The following is a 27,296-nucleotide window of genomic DNA, read 5'->3' as shown; positions in this document are numbered from 1 at the left end:
CAGGGTCTCAAAATACCACATTCCTGTCTGTGTAAGGCTCATTTATCCTGGGTATTTAGCACACGATTTCGAATTCGAATGAAACGTATTTAATTGCATTAACACATTTACCACAATTGCTGCAGAATATTGTAGGTAGGATTTGGGATGGAAATACTGTTGGAAGAGTTCAATTCCAAGATTTGTTTCATTTGTATTTCGTGGTAGCAGAACTAAATGCTGCTGCCAAATCATTTACATCAAAGCTAACACCGATTAGGAAATATTACGAACTAATTACATGATTATGCCATTTTTATGTGTTTCATGATATCCTATAATATAATTATCGCACACATTAACTATATCTACGTCAGATACATAGGCATATATACAACAAAATATGAAAACAATACATGTTTCTTTACATCCATTCAGCAATGTTTTGTCACGTGACTGAAATGAAGGACAACGATCTTAAAACCCTTTGCAATTGCAAACTTTACCAGAATTTACGTAGAGAAATGTCGCTTTTAGCGCAAGCATCTCCAATTGTGTACCCCGCTGACATTTAAAGGTTAGATGAGTAGGATAACTTAACTGGCAAAATTACTACCCTAAACAAGGACGAAACAGCAAAAAAAAAAAGTAGTGAAATTCGAGGGCGAGTCTTTGGGTGAATTGCTATTTTAAGACATGTATTTGCTACGTCTTTGAAAAATGAATTAATGCCATTTTGAGAGAGTGTTTTCTGTCACTTACAGCACTCCTGCAAGCTCCCCCGACTTCTTGCAAGCGTCAAAGCCCACCTCTTGAGTAAATTTCTTACTTCCTTCTTAGGTCACGCCCCTCAACCTGTTTCATGAGTCACACGGCGAACGATTGATGTACGGGCTCAGCCAATGGTGACGGCGTAGCCTCTCGATGACCTTACCCCATTGGTCGTGGACAACTTTATGAATATGCTAATTGCAGAGTGGGATGTCGTCATAAGCACGTGAATCATCTGGCAAACCTAATTATTCGTGGGATATGATTTGTATGTGATGTGCTCAGCCACGAAGCGGTGAAGGGTAGGAATATACGAGGGGAAAGGAAAAGCCGCGTTTGGGAGGAACGTTTACTCCTGTTCAACTTTAGTGCCACATCGTAACGTCCAATTCACAAAGCACCCACAACATTTTTTGCTTTATGTTGCTGTAGCTCTTTCAAGTCAAGAGTTCTATCCTGCGGACCTCTCCCTCTCTTTCACTCAACATCTCCGTTTGAGTTCTGTTATTTTCTGTTCCCTCCAGTTTTTGCCGTGGAGTTCTTTTCTTCGGAATCAACGATGAGGGCTTTAAAGTTTAACTTCTCCGTTCTGCTGGTTGCGCTTTGGGCGGCCATATCTCTGGCACAGCCGTTTCAAGGTAAGTTCAGATTCTCATCAACTTTAACCACACCACTACCACGAAATATTCCTGTACCCTACATGCACCATCAAAATAAAGCTCCTTCTGGACTGAAAACCTCTTTCCCGCTATGTCTGTTACATGTGACTCTGTATCGTCTGCTTCGTGTTGATTGCGTTTTTACGACTTTTCATTTAATCTTAATTCCTCTCCATTTCTTTACCATTCTACACCTATCTATGTATGCGGGACATATGTGTCATTCATTGCAATACTGCATGTGTAGGGTCAGCAGATAGAATTAGCATGCGATTGGTTTATGTCGTCACCTTAATTTACTTTAGGTGTGTCTCTACTTCGAGTGACTTATAAGGCGCTTGCACTGCGCTGCTGGCAGACTCGTCCCCAAGTCGTCTCTGCGGTACTTCTTGGGAAGCACCTTTTTCTTGAGACTTTCCTGACATTATAGGGGACTTCCGCTGAACTCCACTTTGGCATTTGAATGGGAATCATTAAGTATACGGAATCATTACGATGCACTCATAGTCCTCATAAGAAGTTACGTCTACGTCTTCGGCATTCACTATTAGTTCCCGAACCCAGCATCATCAGCACGCCTGGATCATCGATGTTACCCAGATCAAAACGAAACGACATTTCGCGATCTGGATTGAAATTTCTGTTCAAAGGTAGTTCAGAGCGCTTGGACGGCCACTGTACGCACCTGCATACTATAGGGTGAAAAGTGTACAGAGAAGAGAGTGATCGGTAATCCCTGCCAGGAAATTTTACAATAATTGTGCGCTGCGCAGTGTCAGTTCAATGGACCTTGAATAAACATTCAAACAGTAAAAGAATTCTTGTTAATTTCATTTCGTACTGTAGTCAACATTTTGGAAGAATGATTACTGCCTTGTAATGTTAGAAGAAAGCAAAATAACTAATACGTTCCTATGTGGACCATATAGTTAATGAATCATGTTAAAGCTGGCTCTGAAAACTTCAAAGGAATGACCAATCATTAAAAGGCAAGTGGTGATAGTAGAATTTGATATACAAATTATTAGACGATAATTTCTAAAAGTGGTGTTTAGGGAATCAGGCTTCATATTATCTGCTGACGACGGCTTTGAAGAATTACATTTAAGTGCAAAGTGTTGTTGAAGTTCTCATAGAAAATAAAGTTGTCAATAGGCATGGATGCAGACGAATCGATGGGTCATTGTAATGCTAAGTATATTTGCAAACACTAATATAATGTTTTGATTTTTTTTTTTCTTGTCTTAAAACTTCGCAGTATGAGACTTTGCAGTGTTCAATCATCCAGAACTTTTTACACAGATTTCGTTCAAGGTGCATGCGGTTCTCGTAAGGAGTGGGTTAAACGACCAAAAGTACCGTGATTTCCAACTACAGTAGGCCTATACTCTTTTTCTTTCAGTACTCATAAGGCTTTGATCAGAGTTGAATTATATCTAAACCACGTACTTCCGCTGACATGAGGAGGATAAATCACTTTCTTTTGATTTGGCAACCCATGAGAGTCCTTTAAACACTGTTCTGTTGCCGTTTTGGGAGCATTACTCACTCTGGAAATAGACGGCTTCGAATCCGATGGGGGCCATCTTTCTGTCGTCTGTTAAAGATGACATTAGTCATGGTGAACTTGGGGATTGTGGGTGCAATGTGGAATACACTCTGTGCAAGAGGGTGACCAGATTCAGGAACACTGATTTGACACGCACGCGCGCACGTTCGCACGCTCGCATGCTCGCACGAAATGCAAGATGCTCCACACAGGATGTAACAGTCGTGGTGAAGTAAAGGCGAAAATTTGCAGCATCAACGAAGACAGGCGCCATTCACTGGGACATTTAATTGCATCACGCTCTGGTACTTGCGAGTGTCTTTAATGATGGATCGATTTAAGGATAACGTGTACACCTCCATCTTCCAGGATGGAAGGGTCAAGAAACTTTCATGAGAAATCTTCAGTCTTATTTTTTCTGTTATCCTCTGATTGCTTCAAACTCATTAAAGTTTAACCAAGCAAAACTGATGACAGAGTGGCTTTCACAGACAAAATGGGATGATTGAATGAAATTGCACAGTCTAGCTTTTATAAGAATCTTGCACGGGAACTTCCGATATGGTTTCAACGTTTTCCGTAGGCCTGTATGAAAGCTCATTTCCTAGAGTTAAAATCCATATGCGGTGATCACGTGACCGTAGATATGACATCACAACCATTCTGTTTTACACCACTAATAGGATATGATCTGTAACTTAGTGCACGCATACCATCACCCAGAATTTGACCGTATCGAAGTAGTCATATTTCCTCGCGGAACAGCCCTGTTTCTCCTTACAGTTCCAAAATAAATAAAATAAATCAATAAATGAATAAATAGATTAAGATAGAAATAGAAATATAGGACGTGTCATGCCAAACGTCTGTTAAATTTGAATCAAGATAACGGAAAAAACCCCAGAAAATGTCTTATCCACATCCACTACCATGTAAACAGAGCCATTAAGCTCCCCGATTCAAATGCTGCCTCCACCCAACTGGTGTGCTTTCTCAAGAGTAACTTCGAAGAAAAGTAGGCCTATGTGGTTTATCGAGCTTTCTGTATGATAGGATGACACATGTTTTTCCAATTCATTTTTCTAGCGTGCGTTGATTCTGTCTCGTATTTTTTTTTTCGTGATATCAAGAATGATTTCACCAGTTAGTTGATTGAACGTGCTTAAAATGCTTACCCGGAAGTTACCAATAATACCAATTTTCGTGGTCGTCAGTTTTCTTATCCGTAACCCCGCTTGATTATCTTAAAGACTCAGCAGTAAAACCTCGGAAGTCCTTGTTCGCGAATAACGACTGTCGTCTTGTATCGTTAAACACGCTGCGGGGTTCTCAGGGGAGAAGTCAGGAGCGTTTAAGGTTGGGTTATCGTTAGTACCCTGTCATTGGCCTTCTAATGTACAGTCTTCTCGTTATAAGAGCGAGTGGTAGTATGGTTAACTCGTAACACGCGCCGTCACCCAACCATTGGCAAAAACAGCTCCGCTGTATACTGAATAACCCCGAATATGATATTCATTTTGGCTTGGCCTAAATTCCAATTAAGCCCTTTCCCTGTGCAGAAAACACACTGTTTCAAAAGAGACAATGCGAGTGACTTCGAGTTTGTCCCTATGTGACCATTTCTGCAGAATACAACCCCCCCCCCAAAAAAAAAAAAAAATCACATGGGATGAAATAGATTACAAACAAGACTTTGTCGCCGGTGTCGTTGTTGCTGAAATGTATCCCAGCATGCAGTCGGGTATCGATGGTAAGCACTTCCTGTTATGATGACATATCGATACCTATATACCAGTGCTATAACGCATTATCCATCAAACACATAATTATTGTAGTTAAAAGTCACAATCTCGCTTTCATAAAACATGAGAAAAATAAAAATAAAAAGAAATGTCTTCTAAATGAATAAAAAGGCATGAAAGGGAGCGTCATTAGCACTCTTACAAAATGATTATGGGCAATTAAAAGCAATTAAAGTACCATTTGGACATGAGTTGATTTTCCAAAATGTTGTGTTGAAAACAATTGCTCCATCACGTCCATTGGCACTGATGTAAAAAATTCTATATCCTATATAAAACATGTAGGCCTACGCACGTTGCTTACATAATGTTATCATACTACGATCATGTGGAGACCAATACGTGACATAAGGCCTGCTTAGTCCAGGAGGACTCTGAATAAAAACAGGCTTATGCTCTGATTGACGCCAAAGAGATGGTACGGTGAAAGTTGGCAGAAATTTGGAAACCTGGTTCTCCTGCATGTGGGTTTCCGAAGATGGGACGTCGCAGTGGTTGTTGCTGGCTAGCGCGCTCCCGTCTGTCACCTCTTGGATCTCGGACTGATTTCCGATGGAAGTTGTGACTCTTGGGAGCTGCGTCATTAGTAGCTGCAAATGCCTTTCATTTCTTCTTTTTCTAGTTCTTCTTTTTCTCCTCCTCCTCCTCCTTCTTCTTTTCCTCCTCCTCCCCTCCTCCTCCTTCTTCTTCTTCTTCTACTCCTCCTCCTCCTTCTCCTCCTCTTCCTCCTCCTTCTTCTTCTACTTCTTCTTTTTCTTCTCCTTCTTCATCATCATCATCATCATCATCATCTCTAAAACTATTAGTCCAAATTACCTCAAGTCGTCGGAGTGGAGGTGTGTCGCTCCAACCTAGTTTGCAGGCGCCACGAATCCCCCTTTCTCTTCATAACTATTTAGATTACTTAATACAACATGGGAAAGACACGCGTTGAAAGCATTATGACGTTAGCGCAGACTGCACTACTCAGTATCCCGCCAACCCTATCTTGGTACAAATATCACGTCATGGCCCATATTAGTCAAGACAACAAAGAAAGAAGAAAAGATAACTCTTATACAATCAGTCATCGATAGCATGAAAACAACAACAACAACAACAACAACAACAACAACAACAAACATGTGTTCCCATTGTTCGTGGTTCACAAGAAATCCTTGTTGATAATCAGTTCGGACACTCGGCTCTGAAAACCCTTGGTTAAGTAGTGATGCGTTAATGCGTACGTCTTGTCAAAGTCTTTCCAATGTGCACTGAAACGCGGTTTGCGTAGGGAGGTGGAAGATCACTTCCCTGGTTTGCGTAAGCGCCTCCGCTTACCGGCGTCTAGATAGAAAGCAACCTGGCTCATACTTGGCCATTCTCTTCCGTTGTAATTAATGGACAAGTTCCTTAGTTCTAATTGGATGACTCGGCACCATGGCCGGACACCACCTTTTCATTCCCCCCGCCAAATCTCTGAGTAAGGCACGAACACACACGCGTAACTTGGCAAGTGTACACATGTACTCACACACACCCAACTGCCGTTGTCTAGAGAAGATAAGAAGTGACTCCATGAGAGAAAACTCATTGCAAAGGTTCTACATCACTTCCTTTAAAGATGTAATTGCCGTTTGGGTAGAGTTCATTAACCGTCAGATCACAATGCCCTGTGGTGTCTGAACTGACAGGTCTCACTTCACTGCGTTAGACTCTATGAGCAGGGAGGTGGTCTCTCTTCCACCTCCATGCTATATAAGGAAAGTCTCCATTAAAGTGGTATGGGTGGAACTCGCATCTGCCAAAGAGGCGGCCCGTCATGGAGAGTGGTGTAAGGTTACCCATCGGCACAATCAGAATTTACCTGGCGGTCATTTCCACGAGAAAAAAAAAAAGAGACTTATGATTACAATGTGGGTTTGGGCATAATATTTGAGAAACTGTTTCTTTCCTCAGCCGCAAACGCATTGAGCGTTGGACTCCTGCTCACCTCTAGTTGACACCGTCACGCAAACATGGTGTGTTTCGTAAACATACCCGGCATAATTTCGACCTCTCTCGTCATTTGCTGCTCGTTCGGTATGCCGGCGACGCGCTCGCTCGCTCCCTGCGTGCTCGGATCACCCGAATTCGCCATGTATCTCGTGTCAAGGTTAATCCCCGTCCTGCTCCCCGGGCGGTATTTTAGGGCCGATTCCCGCGAAAACAGCATTTTAATGCGTCGCGTATCGGGTGGCCAAAGCAATCACCTGCCAGGGGACTCTCGGAAGGGTTCGCCTTACCTCATGTCCCTCCGCAAAATCATTTCATCTCTCCAACGCGGGCAGAATATTTTCTCTAGCGGTGCAAAAGATTACGACCGAATTTTGAATGCCATGCATGCTGAGGTTTAAAAAAAAAAACACTAACTTGATCGGCATCTAGAATTGATTTGTTTCTGGAAGGTGGAACATGTCTCATATACCATAAAACCGTTACAGTGGTATAAGATGCGAAAAAAATTCAGACAAACGAATTCAGTTTTCCGTAACCAGTAACCTGAATTTCTCTCAAAATAGAATAATTACATTTTGATGACAACATAATATACCACGTCCCTGTGAAGGGGGTACACGTATATCAAATGAGTGTAGATTAAAGGGACGAAATAAAGGAAAAGAAAATGAGTGAAACAGTAAGCAAGAACGCAAATCAATTTACACTCCGATAACGATGATAAACGTATCAACTGCTGATATGAGTCTAAAATGACGTTACGCGAGAAACCGATGAGAACAATAAGCGAGGACAGAGAGTGACGGTAAGGAGGGAGACGACCTTAACCGTGTCACATGATTAGAATATCTCTCCCCCTCTCATGTTTTTTTTTCTTGGATTTCGACAAAGCTGTTACATCTCCCTCCAAAAATGATTTGGATGACAGCACCACGATGTACTTTGAGGCAGTGGCAGGCAGGAAGTGGAGCGTGGCGGGCGATGGTGAAGGGCGATTCATCATACATTGCGACATCATGTGTCGATAACTGTAAGGACGCACCCGTACCTCTTATTACCAGATCCTCGCCTATTAAATGTCCGTGACAACTTACTTTCCCCTCAGAAATATTTCGCATGACTCGGCGTCGATTATGGGATATCAAATTTCTCATTGTCTTCTCCCACTATCCTCCCCCTCTATCCTCCCCCTCTCTGTCCTTCATTTCCTCTTTCGTCGTTGGTTGAGCTCCTCCCCACTCCCCTCCCCTCCCCACTCACCCCCTTCCCATTTCACAAATTATAGCTGTCAGTTCCGTATAGGTGCGCCGTAAATCCAGAGAAACCCGCGTAACACGAGTCGAGCTGTCGTTGAATGTGACCGGCTGAACTTTGCACGCAAACACTGGGTCACTCAATGCCAGAAAAATGGACAAAATAATATGATTCGGTCGTCGGAGCTCGTTCCGCCCCGACGACATCATTCCCCTCTCCTTCTTCACCCCCACTCCTCTCGAAACACTGGCAGCTACGTGCTCCATCGCTCAGCCACTGGGTTAGCGGCTGTGCCCGCGAATCATCTATCGGTATCAATTTTCACCAATTCTGGGCAAGGTTGTCAAGGTAAACGGAATATTCTGACGAAGGGAATAAATCATTCTCTATCACAGCCGCAAAGCAATCATGGGAATCGCGTGATTATGTATGATTTCATTCGGAGAAGCATTTTTGCCACTTTTGTATTCCCCCTTTGCACTCAGATCGTAATGATGATCGCATGCTCACTGGTGAGTCTGGGGTCACAAGGTCAAAATTAAGGCTCTGATTTTAAACTTTTGACGATGTCCCTCAAGACAGCGCAAGTTTCGGGTCATGGAAAGCGAAATTCCATGCTAATATCATTATGGAACAAGGCTGCGTCTGCTCTCTGCCAAATTCCATATTTTATCAAGATATTGTGCTCGATGAGCATGTGGTTTTCCCAAACAAATGATTCATTGGTTAGATCACACAGAATAAGCTAGGCAGTTACAAGTAAAAGAAACACACGTTGATTTGTGTCCCCTTTTCCAATGTTAGCGGACAAAAGAAAAATCAACAAAAACAAAAGTCGTGTTAGAATGAATTGGTACACCTATTCCACGTGAACAAGGACCAGTTGGATTCTTTATTATGATATTGATGGTGAACTTTTTTTTTTTGCATGGTAAGCTCATTCAAATTCGTACTCCTATGCAATACATCAACATGATCATCACCATCAATAGAGTTTTTAAAAAACACACAAAACAAACATGGTTGGATCCGGAGTGCCTGTTTGTGTATTGGGCTCTCATTATTTGTGCTGTCGTGTTTGTTTACATTTTCTTATAGCACATTGCAGTACATTTTCCTTTCGTTCTTAATTAAGGTTTATCAGAACGAGGGAAAATAAAACGAGATAGGGAACCATTAAATTTTCAAAACGTGGAGTTTGCCTTTGAATTCCAAGTGGCTGTCTTTAAGACCAAAGAGCTTCATTGATAAAACAGGGCATTGCATGGGGGATCGCCATGGGAAATTCCTCCTGAGTATAAGCATGGAGCTAGGTAGCTCCATGGTATAAGGCTAGGACATCCCGCACAAAGTTTTGACAAGAAAATAAAAGTCTCCTTTCTCCTGACTTGTTTGTTATTCTGTTTTGTTTGACGTTAGATTTCTCCATTCATCCCTCCCCCGCCCTTCCCCCACGCCCTAAACATCATTTATCTCCTTGACTTGTTTTGCCGTGGAACATGGATCCCCATCTCGGACACTCAGGAAAAAGTAGTCTTTGGACATCTTTATCTCCGTCGACACAATGCATTTTTTCTCACAAAATTACATATTCCAACAAAATTCTAGATGTTGATATCGGTGTTGGACGGACCACCCGGTGAGATTACTGTATATATTACTAAGAGTGAAGAGACCAAGAATCACTGATAAATTTGGGATTGACCGCTGACATTTTGAAATTTAAGAAAACAATGGAAATTTCAGCGCTTTTCACACATCCTGTAGTGGAGACATGCACTCGTTATTCTTTCTTTAAAAAGTCTAGCATTAGTAATAAAACTAGGGAACTCAGATGAGCGAGTAACATATATTTATACAGGCCTACAGGATTCAAGGAGACAGAGTTAGAGACACTTGGCTTTGACCCCGTTCGGCCTGTATCTTACTTTTTTGAAATACGCGATCTTGAGAAAAATTGACCCCCCCCAAAAAGTGTATTTCTTGACACAGCTAGAGCGAGAGGAATTGATCACTGCCACCAGCAGGAAGATATCAACAAAATAATAAAAAAGAATAAAATATCAAGTAAATAAGGACGAGGTGATACATTTTATCACCTCGCTCTTCGACTTGGTTGATGATCTGTTTTTATCCAAAGTTTATGCTAATTTTTTTTTAATGAAGATAATGGGGTTTTGCAAAAGGAAACAAAAAATCACTGTATTATAAAATATTTTACGCCAAACAACTTGTGACCAAATAATATCTTTACATAAAAATCCTTCTGTGCCTTTCGGAGGTCAACCATGAGGAATTTCAAAATGTTCATCTCTGATTGGTTGAAAGTTATGTCATATTTATTCTGTTTCAATGCAGAACGGTCCTATAAAGACCAATAGTATTTTAAGACGATTTGAATAGGTCACCAGAGCAAACTCTTCGCAAAAGGCTCTAGGCAATTAAAAAAAAAAATCCAAGATATCTTGGAATGGTCATTATTGTCTTTCGAGGAAACGCAGATTGCACAGATGGTGCTATTTTATATGATCGTAAATTCTGTTTCTCTCATTTTCCTTCTTGCGTCATTGCAGACACAACTGCCAAAGCGAGATAAAGAATTACAAAGAAAGATGTAAAAAAAAAATGTATGATAAACGAAATATGGAAGAAAAGGGGTTGGGGTTGTTTATGAAATAATGGACCCCGAGGGCTCGAAGTGTTATTTTTTTTTCTCGGCCAAATTATAAATTTCCGGTTGACTTGTCCCTCACTCTACGTCATGGCCTACCCAGGTCATGCCTTGTAGCAGCCATTTAATGTCCGTACCACGAATCTTGCGGCTTTCCCGAGCAAAGGGTTTTACACGGAAGGCAGATGTATGTGTACGTGTGTGTTGGGGGGGGGGGGGGAGGGATTTACAGAATTAAAGCTACAGTTTACGCAGCAGCATGATTTGAAGGGCAGGGCGAGAGAGGAGAATGGCCAGACTTGAGTATACATTGCATTGTTTTGTGCATTTAGTATGTTATTATCGGTGTTGACGCAGATGGCTCCCATTTATTATCGGACTGTCTTGATGTTAAACAGTATTGGTGGAGATGAGATACTACGAAAACACTTATGAAATACTACAGAGCATACCATCTTAAGAGGAATTCAAAGTTTATTTGATGAAAATTGGGTTTGGAATGACTGAAACATAAAAAAAGTAAAACAAAGCAATCGTAATAAAAGGTGGGTCCCACACTTTATTAGAATCGCTCTGTTATGGATATCTCAGCCATTTCGAAACCAATTTTCACCAAATAAATGTTGAATTCCTCATAGGATTACTTGCTCTTTCATATTTCGAAAGAAGTTTCTCATTGTCTCACCAAAAATGTTATAAACCTGAAATTAGGTCTCAACCAAAACTATACGATCCCTTTAACATTCTGTCTTAATTTTTTTGACTCAAAAGTTGTTTGTACTTTAGCTCTTTGTGCTGTAATTTTTTTTAATATGCATCAATCAAACAATGTCGTTTTTTCCTCATCAGACTACCAACTCATATCCATCCTTCCTCTCCCTGCCCTCATCATAATAGGACACGACGAATTTGACCGTCAGCCACTGAACGCGCGGCATATTAACTTCTAGGATTATCGTGTCAGACTTTAAATGACGAGATCATGATCATTAAAGTAGGCCTACATGAGTTGACGCTTCCTCCACAATTTATGTTGTAAAAGATTCAAGGCCACTCCCTTACGTCAACCCCCTTCCAAGTTTTCTTCTTCCATGCCATTCCTTTATTTAATGACTCCACGGTTTAAGTAATTACATTAAAAAAACGATGATGTCGTTGGTGCGTGACATTATACCTACAGCGTCATGAATATTTTGCACATCAGAAGAGTTCCACAGGGCATGGGTTCGGCAATATGGTAACTGAACAAAAAATGGAAAAATGCCTCACGAAAATGCTGAAATTTCAGTAGAATGGAAGTACCGGTAATGTACTTGCCAATTGTGAACATTCTTCCGTGAGCAGCAGTCAGGTATTAAAAGATGCGATTCCCCCGCCTCTGTAAGAAACCTTCGCTCTGAGAATGCGATGATTTAGTGCATTTCAGTGCATTCCTTGTAAGAAGCACGAACACACTGAGCCAGACCTCAAAGGAACGCAATACACTGTCTGTTTTTCATGATTTGTTTTTCATGCATTGTTGTATCATTAGTATAATTATATTCATATGCTGTATTCATACGTGTTGGAAATGAAGTATTTAAACGAAACTCACTTACATTATAGATATTGTACGTGTGGGCTTATTGCTTTTACAGTTGTACCAGGGAGGTGGGCCTCCCTGGTTGTACCAGGGAGGTGGAAGAATCCACCTCCCTGGTTGTACAGAAACCTGCTGATGGAGTGCACAATGTACACCTTTGTACTCTGCGCCGTGCACTGACCACTGAAACTAACGCTTTAAGATCTTTTCGTTCCAACCCAGGGTGATGATAATTTATTCGGTTTCAAGTTATCCGATGTTTCACTCATTGATATTAAGATTTAGATGCTCTGATACACGGGACCTAGTTTCGTTTGTTTGCTTTGTTTTGTCATGTTTTGTAGCGCTGTAGAGCCTCGTCTCTGTGAAGTTGGATACCATTTGTTTACACAAAGCATTCACCTTAAAGGTCACACATTTAAGAGAGCGAACCTACATCTTCGTGTGCTTGAGTCTGGCTAACTACTCAGCAACTTGCTTCTCCAAACATCAAGATGCCGACAGACTCACATCACCTATTTACCATGCGTTCAGTGGCGTATCTAGGGGGGGGGGGGCAAGGGGGGCACGTGCCCCGGGCGCCACTCCTAGGGGGCGCAGAAAACGAAAAAAAAAAAGAAAAAAAAAGAAAAAAAAGAAAAAAGAAAAGAAGAAGAAGAAGAAGAAGAAAAAAATCGCCCGGAAAGGGGGGGGGGGGGGCAGAAAACCAAATCAAACAAGATAAAAACAAAACATGATGATGATGCGGACAAAATGACCATGTTTATTGTGTTCACACAAGAATTCCATGTTCTGTAAGCTGAAATACAAAAATTTTCGGCTCGATCGCCAAAATTTATATAAAAAAAGAAGGTAAGAACAAAACGTGATGATGACGCGGACAAAATGACAATGTCTATTGTGTTCACACATGTCATTTTATATTTAGCAGGCAAAATGTTTTACGGAGCAGCGGCTGCAATTTCTTTCGTTCTGAAGCGATCGCCAATTGGATCAAAAGAAGGCGCCAACGGTTTTGAACATGGGGTGGGGGGGGGGGGTAGGGGCGCAGAAAAACCCCAACTCAAACAAGATAAGATCTAACGTAATGATGACGCGGAAATATACAAATTTCGGCTTACTCGCTCGTACGGTTTAGAGTATTTTTTCAAGTTCTCAGTTTGTTGGTATAAATCGTTATCTCTACGGCCGTCACTATATCTTGATTAGAATTTTAAGATTTAATAAGCAAAAAATGACAAGAGTTCCATGTTTTGTAAGCTGAAATACAAAAATTTTCGGCTCGCTCGCTCGCTGCGCTCGCTCGCCAAAATTTATCAAAAAACAAAAACAAAAACGTGACGATGACGCGGACAAAATGACAATGTCTATTGTGTTCACACATGTCATTTTATATTTAGCAGGAAAAATGTTACTCGGAGCAGCGGCTGCAATTTCATTCGTTCTGAAGCGATCGCCGATTGGATCAAGAGGACGCCAACGGTTTCGAACACACGGGGGGGGGGGGGGCAAAAAAAAAAGTCAAAAAAGATAAGAACAAAACGTAATTATAACGCGGAAATATACAAATTTCGGCTCACTCGCTCGTACTATAAAACAGAGTATTTTTTCAAATCCTCAGTTTGTTGGTATAAATCGTTATCTATATGGTCATCACTATATCTTGATTAGAATTGTAAGATTTAATAAGCAAAAAATGACAAGAATTCCATGTTTTGTAAGTTGAAATACAAAAATTTTCGGCTCGCTCGCTGCGCTCGCTCGCCAAAATTTATATACAAAAAAAGTGATAAGAACAAAACGTGATGATGACGCGGAAATATACAAATTCGGCTCACTCGCGCGTACTAATTTAGAGTTTTGTTAAAGTCCTCAGTTTGTTGGTATAAATCGTTATCTATCAGGCCGTCACTATATCTTGATTAGAATTGTAAGATTTGATAAGCAAAAAATGACAAGAAGTCCATGTTTTGTAAGCTGAAATGCAAAAATTTTCGGCTCGCTCGCTGCGCTCGCTCGCAAAAATTTATCAAAATTCATTACATTTAAATCACTCTCAAAATACCCCTTTTAAGTGCTTGAAAAAGCATATCATGTGCACTTGATTTAAGGTCCCTACCGGGATGGGGTTTGGGTTGAACACTTTTTTTAGAAATTAGGGGCGCAATTTTCGCGCTTGCCCCGGGCGCCGTTTTCCCTAGATACGCCACTGCATGCGTTGACAACAAATCTGTAGCAATCATACACTCTTTGATCTATTGCTGTGCAGTATTCTCTTTGCTCTCAAAATAGAGGTCATTCAAGGGAAGTGAATTTCCATTTACGTGTACATGGATCGTAAATGAGTGGATAAATTCAGTCGTGTAAGTCTGTTACATAACACTTATGAAAAGTTCGTGCTAAGCCGATTTGTTTAACCATGGATATACAACTGTAGGTCCATAATTTATCGGATGAAACTGAGCGGAAACAATTCAAGATGGACGCAGTTTGTAGATGGATCGGTCCTGTTGAAAAGCGAAGAATTTCGTCAAGGATTCCACCTGTCGTTCATAACGCAGCCATTCAATGAGCATCAAAATGTCCAGTACAGGGCTGGCGCGCACTATATTATCTAGACTAAAGCGCGCTCCAAGGATGCGCAGTTCCAGGCTTTCCTTGCCTACGAACTTATGGGCTTGGCGTAGATTACGGTACTAAATGTACCTCAGGGACTTTCGGGGCCGGTACTGCAGTTGATTTATAGCCATGACGTTGGTCACTAGTTAAAGTGACGAGAGTGGACAACCCGGAGGAAGTAATTCAATGCCCCCTCTCTCCCTCCTCCGAAAAGAGAAAAATACTTTGGCCGCGTTTTCATCTGCATGTGACAGTGGACACCGAGATTGATGTAAATCTTGAATGTTACTGCTGATCATAGATCACACTCATAGACGGGGATCAAATTGAGCGATACCTCCATTATTAACTACTTTTGTGACGTCATGTGCTCGCACTGCGACTCTCGACACTCGTTTCGTCATCGATTTGTATTTCTTTCTTCACGATCAAAAGGCGTAGGTACCTATTCGAAACAAATCGTTGTTTTCTGAAATCTTTAGCCCCTAACTGTGTAAACCCTGGATTGCTTTGAAACATATATTTCTGTTCACCATAATATGTTCACTGCTTTTCAAAAAGATACACAATGATACCAGCTGTACATAAGGAGGTAGGTCCTAAGCAATCAGATAAAAGTTACCGCAAAATTTTGACCGGAACATAAAATGGAATGTACGATGTACTTCTATCAACTGTAAATAACTTGCCAAACAAAAGAAAGCTGAAGAAATTCATTACACGAAATGGTTCCCTGTAGAAAATTTATTCTAATCCTTATCCCTAATGAATACTACCAACTATGTGCATCTTATGCTGTTTGATGTAATTCCTTACATTTTTTGTTGTTTTTATTTTCTTTTTTGTTGCGTGTTGATCCTATTGTATAATTCATAAGTTGATTAATGTTGTTTTGATGGACATGTCAACTGTTTGATCAATAAAAAGTTTCAAAAGAAAAAAAAAACTGTAAAGAACTTTCACACATACTCACCTAGAGACACTTTTTACATAGTACTGTACCAGCTATAAGTGTTAGTTCCTATGGGAAACGCACTTTGTGACGTGTGTATCAAAGAAAGCAACATCTAAACGTGTAGGTAATTCCCCCTACCACCGAAATGAAAGTGTCACGAAGTTTGTATTCTGAGAATTCCGCTGATAAATGAAAATCATTTCCTCTTAATCAGTGGCCGATCCAGAGGGGGGTGCAACTGGCGCACGCCCCCCTTTAATTTTCGTTAAAAACAAAGAAAATAAAAAGAAAAAAATGAAATGAAATCCGGAAGTGGCACAAGAAATATTAGTCACGCCCCCCCCCCCCCCCCCCCCCTTTACAGAATTCCTGGATCCGCCCCTGTTAATTCAGAGGTTTCAAAGAATGAAGTTCCGTCTGTTAGTATATTAATGTATGTCTGATTGTGAGGTCAAAAGTTTCATTATACTCAGTATCCATAAAAGGATTTACACAGAACATACCATGAGGATCTACTCTGCAGAGAAAGATTTAGGGCATGTTATTTTGTGTCACGGTATTGAACAAAGTCTAAATTTCTGCTTAGGAACATCAAACCTCACCACCACCATGCGAGCAGCTTTTTCAACTCAAGGCACAAAATGGTAATGTTGTTGGTTTTATCTGTAGCATATTACTATAGTGGAATCCTAGCATTTTTCTCCCTCAATGTAACCGAAAAGTCTAAATCCTCAAGATATCAGTTTCGTTTTGGGGGAAATGATTATGATTTGACATTATTTGCTGGTATATAGTACCTTGCCAATTTAAACCGCAACATACGAGCACTAAAGCCAATTATTATTATTATTTTGTTGTTGTTGTTGATGTTGTTGTTGTTGTTGTTGTCGTTGTTGTTGTAAACCCAACATTGGTAAAGCTTTGTTCCTGTATTAAAGGCTTTCCTGATTGGGCTCTTATAGCTGTATAGCATAGAGTGAAAGAGGTATGTGAATGAATAAGCCAGTTCGGAGTTAGCTCATGGGCACATTGGTACGAATGACCTTTCTTTTTTCTCAGTTGGTTAGGGGCACTTCACTTGTTTTCAGAGCGACATCATGCATAAGCTTTGCGTAACAACTTATGGGATTCATCAATCGTGTTCAAACAAAGAATGATCATGCATAGACCGGATGACCAGAATGGTCCGTCAATTAACACTAATATTGGGAAAGCATCCATTTCATTATTTTACATTGAATGTATCAACAATATCTTTCTATTGTTATTGCCAAATACCACTTTTGCTGTCAGGTGGATGTGCTGGCAAGCAGCATTTATAAGGATTACATGAATAATCATTACATCACAGATGCAGCTTATCCCAGTGAATTCAAAAACCATCATGCCTGTTAGTACGAATGACCTTTTTTTCTGCTCATGCGCAAAGTGGAACAGCAAACTGGCTTATTTGTTTGTAGTGTGAGTGCGTGCGTGCGCATACTCGCCTATTCTAATCAAATTTATATCATTCAAAGGAACAAACGCCCCATTATCGTTTATAGACGGATAAAAGCTGTAGTACTTGTATATTTCTTACCAAAATGACCCATGTACATTTTGTACATTTGTACATAAGAGGAAATGCATTGTCACTCGCAGCGTCGCGTGTGGAAGTAGGTTAACAAGTTCGTAACTTGCACTTCTAGGCGCCTGCGGTTAGCTTGATTGACAAGTAAACTACATCCTGTAGGCATGTAAATAAGTTGTAAACTAATTTAGACCTGCTTTATACTTACATGGTTCTGTCTGTCTATCTCTCTGTCTGTTTGTCTGTCTGTCTGTCTGTCTCTCGGTCCTTATTTTATTCATTTTCGCTTTCTGTCTGTCCTTTCTCTCTCATTTTCTCTTTACTCTCTTTAATCTTTCTTGGTCTACATAATATACGTTTTGGAAGTCTGCTCCAGATTACAGATACACATAACAAAAATATGGAAAGAACTATCGCATAGACATGCATGATTTAAACAAATGATTCTCCGAGTGGAGCCAGGAAGTAAAAGAATGTAATATGTTTATGACAATAGTTTCGGTTCTCTGATGTATACCGTGGTGATAGTGCTAAAAGGAAAAGGCAAAAAAGTTTAAAACATCCATAAGAACTAAAAGCTTACCATTCTTTCCTCCTTTTTTTGTGAGCAATTACATATTTCCTGACAGGAACTGCTGTCCCATAAATGGTGTTGTTTATTATACTACGAAAAAGAATATTGTTTTAAATTTGAGGACTTATTATGCATAGTTTTATAGCTTAATGAGTTGTGTGCAATTGACTTTATAAACATTTAGCAATGTCAAACCTAAAGATTCTAAACTAATGAAGTGCAATGCATACAAAATACATGCAAACCATCAAGCAACACATACAATGAAGTGTTGAGATATAATTTCCTTTTGATGAGAAAGTTTACAGAAGATAATGAAACATGGATGGCCTTAAAGTAAGAATAGCAAGCGTCAATTTATAACACTTCATTGCGCTTTAGAAATTGCGATGGTGTGTTGCAACATGGCAAAATAATCACATGAAAGAGAGAGAGAGAAGAAAAAAAAAAAACATGCTTCGTTTTGTAAGTGGCAAGAAGTCGTTTGTACCAATAAATGTCACAGTCGCAGTACGTCCCACCTCAGACTAATATCGCATTGTCGTCATCAGTCATTTGCAGGAATGGCAAGGCGTGACCGATAATGAGATCGGTCAAGAGAGAACCGATAAACGTGTCATCTGCCGACTGAGAGAGGTCGGTAGGGAGATCATATCGTATTGAGTGATGGCACGAAAGAATTTCCCGCGCTTTTCAAGCGTCCCAATTTCGGACACACGGCAATAATTAAGATGATGTTTTCTTGAACTTTATCGCTCACCAGCCCCACTATTGCTTTTTCCCCTTCCCCTCCCCCTTCTTTCTCCCTCCATCTGCCTTGCTCACGCGACCATAAAATGATAACTGACCACGAATGTCGTTCGGATAAAGCAAATACGCTTATTTGAAAACATAAAACATCATCGACACAACAGTTTCTAACTATTTCCTGTAAGAAAATCACGGCTTGAACGGAGGGAGAGTGTCAAAATTATTAATGATTTAATATTTAGCTCTGAATGGTATAAAGGTTGTCCTTCATTTCATTGACTCTGACGTTTTTGTTCCGTCACGAAAGAAAAAAATACTACTTTTGAAATAAGAAAGATGATTATAGAAGGCAGACTGTTGGTAGAAAGTACAATGCGGTGCATTGAGAAGCACCACAAAATAAAAAAAAAAGTTATTTCATAGAGAGGAACACTTGGAATTTTTGAAATTCCATTTTCTTCGAAATGGAGTGGTTTGCACTTTTTTCAGTGTGTAAGTTCGTTTAGGGTTTCTTCATTAGGTCACTGTGACATAAAAAAATAATGTTTCCAGTTACGTCATATAGTTGACGATAGTTTCGCAAAATATCACTCTATAAATTCATCATTTCCAACAGATTTTGGAATTGAGATTAACGTAAGTTTATACCCAAATACTCAAGACATACATCAGAGAAAAAAAAAAGAAGAAAGACAAGATAAATCCCATAATGGCATACGATCAAAGATTGCAGTGTGTTCAAGCACTAGTGTTTCGTTCAATTTCCCTTGTCTTTCATCACCTAATTGTACTCAAAATCAGACATCGCTCACGGAAAGGCGTTTTAACACAGTCATTTTCTCTCTCTTTCTCCCTCTCTCGGCCTATCCTTATATCACACACATTCCGTATAATGTATAGGCCTATATGCGTATATTTATATACATGTGTATAGGAGCAATTGGTTTACAGCAATAGTAATTAACCCCCCCCCCAAAAAAAAAAAACAACAACAACAACAACAACAACAACAACTTCGTGACATGTATGTACCAGTCACAGGTGTTGTCGTTAAAACAGCGTCTTTCAGGTTATCTGCGTGCATGCGTGTGTGTATATGTGTAGATACACAAATATCCTTCTTACTGAAGACTCTTTGCCCGTGTGTATGTTATGTTCTTCTTTTTTTCTTCCCTCCACGTAAGAATAACGTCATTGCCTGCCCCCAATTTGTAATTTCCTGTGTGTAAAAATAGCCCCGAGCCTCCTTCCGACGAGTCCAAATCGACTGAGCGTGTGTTGCTTAACCCTCGCGTTGAAGGCAGTCTCTAAAATCCCATCGCTACATACCACGGAGTGGTTCGTCTCTGGCTGTGATTGAGTTAAGGGAAGGCGAAACACTGAGGAAAGAAATCCTGTACTGGAACAGTGTGTGAAACGAGACCTGGTCCTAAGGACAAGGCCAGTTTCAAGGCCTAGACTAAAATGTACCCCGGACTCTGAACTAATTTTATTCTGGCCTTGTCGACGGTCTTGTGAAGATGACAAATTGACATTGGCGAAGACGATTTTATTTTTGTTTGTTAGTTTGTAAGTGTCATTTTCTTTCCACTTTTATTAACGCACACATACTGATACACATACTAAAATAAGCCTGCTATCTTTGCACTTATTTTCTTACTCATCTATTCGTTATCTGTATATCTATTAACAGGGTGAATGAGATTTCTGAGTATAGGTAAATGTGTTACTCTATTCCCAGCGAGTATCCAAAAAGACGTTTAACCATTTCTGGATGATAATCACAGAGGAAATGTATGGTCTCAGAAAAGAGGGGAATTATAACAAGTTCAACTCTATTTCCATTTCCATTGAATAAACAGGGAAAATAATGTACAATACATTAACAGAACATATTTTTTTGTTACAATTTCAAAGAAAACGTACATGTGATCACGAGTAACAACAGAAATTCCTTTTCTAAGGTATATACATATACATAATACAAAGATTAGAGTGGAAATGGAGGGTCCCACTAAAAAGCAAAGCTTGTAGGGTAATGATGGTCATACTGTATCTGTATCTGTATCTGTATATGAATGGATATGGGCGGGAAAGATTAAGACAATGCCAGTGATTTTCACACTGCTGTGAATGATGGCGCCACGCTCCTCTGCTCGGGTGGCAAACGAATAACACGTTCCCGGCTATCTCATGGCCATCACGTGTAATTAAGTCAGATTTGCTCCTGCGAGAAAGCTCTGCAGAGATCACCCTTGCAATTGTTGCGGATCTATCTTTGCGGCCACATAATCACGCCAGCGAAGGTCGTTTGGATTAAGAGAATAAGAGGCAGATTTTTAGAGAGACCAGTGTCATGCTATCATATTAAAACAAAGAAAACAATCAATCAAACAAGCAAACAAGCAAATGTGAAAGACAACTGTGAGGTTGTTGGATCGTCATTTTGATTTTGAGTATGATGTATAAACTTCTATAACGTGATTAATCCCGTGTTGGAAAAAAATCGCATGAAAATACTTGTTGAGACCCGTGTGAAGTGAGTTTATTTCTGTCGCCCCCATACACCCACCCCACCCCACCCCAAGAAATACACGTTTTACAACCAGAAGAAAATCGAAGGATACTAAATGTTAACCATGGGCCGCTGACCCCCTACGGATATTCTGCCTCGCTTTAGCGCAGACGTTCTGACCACTTTTCACCTGGCATATGATAATTTCGCGCCAAATTACGTCTGCAGGTGCACGCCATTTAATGTCAAATCTCTCTTCCAGTCCATTTCCTTATTTTCTTTTTTAACCAATATTTGGGGCCGGAGCGAGGGGGCGAAAGCCACCTCTAGACGAATGGAAGGGAATAATCATAGCTTGAGGGGTAATCTTGACCTGTCTTTAACTTTTGCTCAATCGTCACCTGTGTGAGAAAGCATGTAAATTCAGACAAGGATACAATATATCTGGTGGTTATTTTGTTTGATATCGAATTGAAAGGCGGCAGTGAGCTGGCAGAGTTGATCGGCTTAGAAAATCAGACTTGCTCGTCTCCCATCATTCCCCCCCCCCCAAAAAAAAAGAGAGGTGGAGGGGCAAAATATTTGTCCAATTTACCTATACGAATTTGCATCAGAGACGAACATGTGTATGCAAATAAGCATGCTGAAGTTCACGGCTGAATGACACGGAGAGCGCTTGCCGTAGCTAGCCTATGTGCTTCCTACTTTTTTCTGTTCTTTTTTGCTAGCTTCGTCATCAATGTTTTTTGGGGAACCTTTTCATGTGAGAACATTCCGGAATAATACCAGATCACAGAGCAAAAGGGAGAAAAGAGGTGTGTGTATTGGACCGTGCGATTCTGGTCGACTGCGTGGAATATTGAGTAGGTTTTCTGTGCGCGTGCGCATGCCAAGAAATTATCTCTTTCCACGTCGAACGTCGAGTGTCGTGTGTTTCCGCATGGACTACAATGTATGCATCACTTATTATGAAGCTTACACTGAGAGACATATGGGTCATTGGAGTTCTCTGCAAAGCGAGTTTGCGTTTCACAGTACATTTCGTCTGGACGTCTTCAGACACGATTGCTTATTTTTAGAAACGGGTAGATGAGATAGAACAACAACAACAACAACAACAACAACAACAACAACAACAACAACAACAACAAAAACAACAAAAACAAACCACGGTATAAAGTTGCAAAGCAAACTAATTAATCTAAACATTACCCTGTATTTCACTGTAACGAGACACACACACACACGCACATAGTGTCTGCCTGAAAGTTGTTAACCCGTTCCTGTGCACGTTCTTTCCGAACTGCACGATTTACTTTTAAGAGTCCAGTCTAGTACTTTTTGCCTTTTGACATCATCATCAATGTGATGTGCTTTTGTGATTGTTTCATGTCACATTTTTCGTGGATGTTTTTTAGAAAAAATTGTAGAACTCTCGTCCCGACAATGCTTTCTAACACAAGTTAAGCCCATATCTTGAGATTTTCAGTTTCTTTTCCCATTGTTCGATTTTTTTTTTATTCGGGGAGTGAGGGTTATAATAGCAGACGACAGTTGTGCCTGTCTCGTCTTTTCCGAGATATCCGCCATAGAATGTAAAGTGATATCGCCCTCCTGCGACTTTTAAGCCGATAACCTTTAAGAGTTGAATATTCAACTCCGCGATCCTTCCCAACTTCCCCCAACGGATCGTGGGGGTCTGGCTGACCCGGTTTTACGGGGGTAAACGCCTTCTTTTCAAAGTGATGTGGGCCAAAAGAAGAAGAGGGACGAGAAGTTGATAACGACGATTAGATTCGGAGGCTTGGGAGGATTTTCCGGAGAGCATCAAAGCCGATTTATCCCCTCATCCTAGCATCTCGCACGATATTCTTTATTACTGATGCTGTTGTCTGTGCGTTGTTGTTGGTTGTTTTTTTTTCTTCATATTACTGGTTCACCTGATTCGTATGTACACACCAGCATGCAGTCGAGTATCCAGGACGGGTTCTGATGCGGGTATATCGAATGACAAATTCTGGCGTTGACCATCGCAGTTTAATCGTGTCTTATCAAGTTTGTCTGTTATTGAAACCTTAGACAATTTTCTCTTTTTTATTTTTTTTTATTGGCGCGCACGAAAGACTGTGTCCTTTGCGATTCTGCTGACCGTCCGCAAGAGTGAAACCCAACTCGCAGCTTTTCTTTTAATGTCAACAAATAACTGAAGGAGAGGCAAGCAGACGTCTGCTTTGTTGGATTTTTTCCCCAGGTATTCTTTAAGATACGAGGATAGAACAGCAGGGATCACATTAAATGTTCGAGGAATTTCCAAAAGAAAAGCAAAAGAAGAGAACGCCGGTTCTTCATTTCTCTTGTGGTGGAGTTAAAACTGACCTGTAATAAAATAATGTTGAAAGATACCACGGATCAAAACTGACTTTAAGGGATACAATGCTAGGTAAAACAGAAGCGCATTTTACCAGAAATGATGCCCAAAGACTACCATCATAAATATTCATGTAGACATTTACGTTATACGTTGACGTTTGGATATTGTATTTCGATAAATTCCTATTAGTATTTGTGACACTCATGTAATTTTTATGTGCACGTAAAAGTAGAGACTTCAGAGTGAAAGCTGTTTTGTCCACAGATGACCATGTGTTTTCGAGTTGTGTGGAATAACCCAGCAGCATAGCTAGTTAGGTTCTTTGACATGGGACGACATGGGAATGGTGTTGTGTGAGAAAGGAAATGTTCTAATTACGAGGCGGTCGACACGGAGTGTACTAACGGAACAGGTGTATGAGGATTATAGCGTTACGCATTTAGCGCCAGACACGTGATTTTCGCTGGTCCGTGTACCGGTTTGGCACTTGATCTACAAGTCTTTCAATCGGAGGAAGCTCGGTAAATAAGATTACAACTTGAGGAGCAAAATGGAACGCAGATTACCGACGATTTTTGACACTCTATCATACATGCAACCTTACGATTTTGCAAATTTTGCCTAAAATTAGCGAATATGTCAAGTTAGTATTTCGTCGAAAGTAAATGAGTTTGCTGTGAAGCCAGCTGATAACACTATCATCGACTAACCTGGCACATGTAATTTCTCATATCACACATTCTCTAAATATACTCTATCGATGTATTTTGCTACTATAGAATGTCAAGCATCCAAAAAAAAAAAAAGAGGAAAGATTAGTCCGCTTTTGTTGACGTCACTATCAACACGCCTATATCGGAAAAAAAAATGCGACAGACTTTTACCGAAATCAAATATCGATAGGGTACATTTTTCTTATGACTATCTAAGTAGTGTCTGCACTCTCTATAAAGAATAAGAAAAACATTTTAGGAACAAGCGAAAAGCGTGTATAAGCGATATAATGTTCCCTACACACCATCATTGTCATCATCCACTACGTTAACGGCATGACTGGATTGATCTGATCTGAAGAGAGTCGTTCACTCTACAACTTATTTGAGAGTTACTAAAGAGAAAAAAGCTGACGAAAACAAGAAGGGGAGGAAGGAGGAGAGGGAAGAGGAGGAGGAAAAGAAGGAGAAGGAGAAGGAGAAGGAGAAGAAAAAGAAGAAGAAGAAGAAGAAGAAGAAGAAGAAGAAGAAGAAGGCGAGAATGAAGGGATCAAACCTGAAAGAGAGTTTGACTCTGCCGGGGAGGACAAATTTGCCACGCGATTTTGCACTCGACCCGCTATTTAATAGAATACGTTGCTTGTCAGATGTGGAAGAGGGAACGATAAAGGTCGAGAAATCGTCTGTATCTCATTCATGAACTATGCCATGGTCACAACTTGGTAAAATAGGGCGCTTTTAGTCTAATGGAGCAAACAACTTGCAGTTCTATTTTCAAGCGACTGATTTTTCCGATTTGCCATGAACATCAGACATTTACAGGATAGAAGAGCTTACATTCTTAGATGTTCTTTACGTCACGGACAAACTTTACGATGACCTCGTTGCAACGGGTAATGGCTGTTTTCCTTTTCCCCATCTCTAGAGTGTCCGTGATTCTTGTCAGTACACTGTAGTATTTGAAGTTTAATCTTTCCATGATCTAATCCATGAAAACCGTTCGAGAGTAGACTAAGTGCTGTCCGTTTCAAAGTTTTCAAGGTTTGTTTTGGTTTAAAGGTCGTGTTTAGCAAAGGAATTTTGCCTTCTCTTTTCTATGAAGGGATTAAGTGTTGTGTTTTGATGAACATAGTTTCAAACCAGATAGATATCTAAACTGTCAGATTAAAAGTTTTAAAGGTGACACAATATGACTGATAAATTTGATATTTCCCGTCAGTGTTGAAGAGAGCAACATCGCGACCAGCTCAGTCAAAAGAGCTCCACAATCATGTAGGCTAGCTTTACAAGTCCATCTGATATCATCCACCCTCATCAGGGGCGGATCCAGCAATTCTGTAAAGGGGGGGGGGGGGGGGGGCGCAACTAATATTTCTGGTGCCACTTCCGGGTTTCATTTCATTATTTTCTTTTTATTTCTCTTGTTTTTAAAGAAAAATAAAGGGGGGGGGGGAGCGTGTGCCGGTTGCGCTCCCCCCCCCCCTGGATCCGCCATTGCTCATCTTACGAATGCACTAACAAGGTATACTAGTTGAAATGGCCTATCGCGAGAATTTTTGTCCATACTCCTACACCCTCTCTCTCTCTCTTTCCCGCCAACTTTTCAATACTTCGCCCACATTTCCATCCCATTCTGATGTAACAGCATCTGTTGGTCATCTTATATCACGATCATGATTTTGATTTTAGATGCAAGCGATGACAAAAAGATTTAATGATAAAAAAGCTTTACTCAGCGCTGTGCATCAAGTAGTAGGCCTCTGTCAGGATATAGTGCCTGGAAACCGGAAGTGGTAAAAGGCTCGTCTTTCTATCTTGTTGCTGATCTGGTCGGTGTTCTCGCTGCCTTGTTTTTCTTTCTCCTCTAAATAACCGCATCTATCCACCCCCCCTTCCCTGCACATCCCTCACACAATCTCAGCAAACACCCACCCATACATGAACATAACTACAAGGCAACACACACACACATTCACACACTCACACATACACACACACACACAGGCACACACACGGATATTACAAGTCAGACCATGGAGCTACCAACTTTTTGGTAGCTCCATGGTCAGACACACAAGTACAGTTATCACAGTGTTAGGCGTCCCTCGTTCCCCATCATGGAGTAGTCAGCCTACTCGTCTCTCATCACGTGACTATTTTTATTTGTGACGTCGAGTCGCCAAACGGATAAAAACAACGACTACCAGAATATCTTCCGGGGGACAAGCAAACAAAATTTTATCTAATTTTAGTCAGCGTCTATTCTAAGCCCAGGTTGAAGAATTGTTTCTTTTTTTCGGTGACCCCTAGAATTTGCGAGCTAGTTAGCTCATATTTGCCAAACCGCAAGTTTCTTCTTTTAGACCGCGTAATAAAGACAGAAAACAATGGATTTGCCTTGACAATCACTGCATATTGCTGCTCCGTGATGAAGCTGTTTGTCGTGGGCGGTGTGTGGTGCACAACAGAGTCACATTAACTCTCACACATTCAATGTCTGTCAATGTGCATTCACGTACAAGGGCACTTTCAATCCGAAAGAATCTCACGTGACAATTGGCAATGATCACGTGACCAACGAAATTAATTGTCTTCTCGATCATCAGTTCACTTGCCCTCCTCGCGCCGTCTAATTATTCTATCCTGTGTCAAACGAAGGTTCGTGTGATAACAAAATATCTGCGTGAGGCCAGTTCACCGTATAGCGCCCGACGCGTAAAATGTCTATTTGAAGTTTTGCAGAGCTTGTAAATCGTTGTGTCCTTGAAAATGCAGCTGGGGTACCTACAATGCACAGTCCGTTGAGCAAAAGTAACACTCACATCGGTATCAATTAAGAAAAGATATATTATAGTTTAATCATACAGCTCAGACAGTGATAATGTTGAATTATTAGTTTTGCTCGCTGTCTCACCAGCAAGCTTTGCCGCTGATCTGAAACATGAACTGAGGTTGGACAAGGTCAGGCCAAAGTGGGATGACGTC

The 27,296-nt window shown here is 40.6% G+C and overlaps 1 protein-coding gene across 1 annotated transcript in view; it reads left to right on the top strand.

The window, feature by feature from the left end:
• Positions 1 to 1,079: 1,079 nt before the first annotated feature.
• Positions 1,080 to 27,296, top strand: part of LOC139730357 (IgGFc-binding protein-like) — a 45,530-nt gene continuing 19,313 nt past the window's right edge. Inside the window, exon 1 of the mRNA XM_071641223.1 lies at positions 1,080 to 1,388. Within this exon, the coding sequence (XP_071497324.1) occupies positions 1,310 to 1,388 (79 nt within the window). The 5' untranslated portion in view covers positions 1,080 to 1,309. The remainder of the gene's footprint in view (positions 1,389 to 27,296) is intronic.

This window comes from Diadema antillarum, unplaced genomic scaffold (assembly GCF_040938485.1).
Source record: "Diadema antillarum isolate AM-2024a unplaced genomic scaffold, OU_Dant_1.0 seq00000303_RagTag, whole genome shotgun sequence".
Classification (NCBI taxonomy): domain Eukaryota; kingdom Metazoa; phylum Echinodermata; class Echinoidea; order Diadematoida; family Diadematidae; genus Diadema; species Diadema antillarum.
This window is presented reverse-complemented; position numbering and strand designations above follow the sequence as displayed.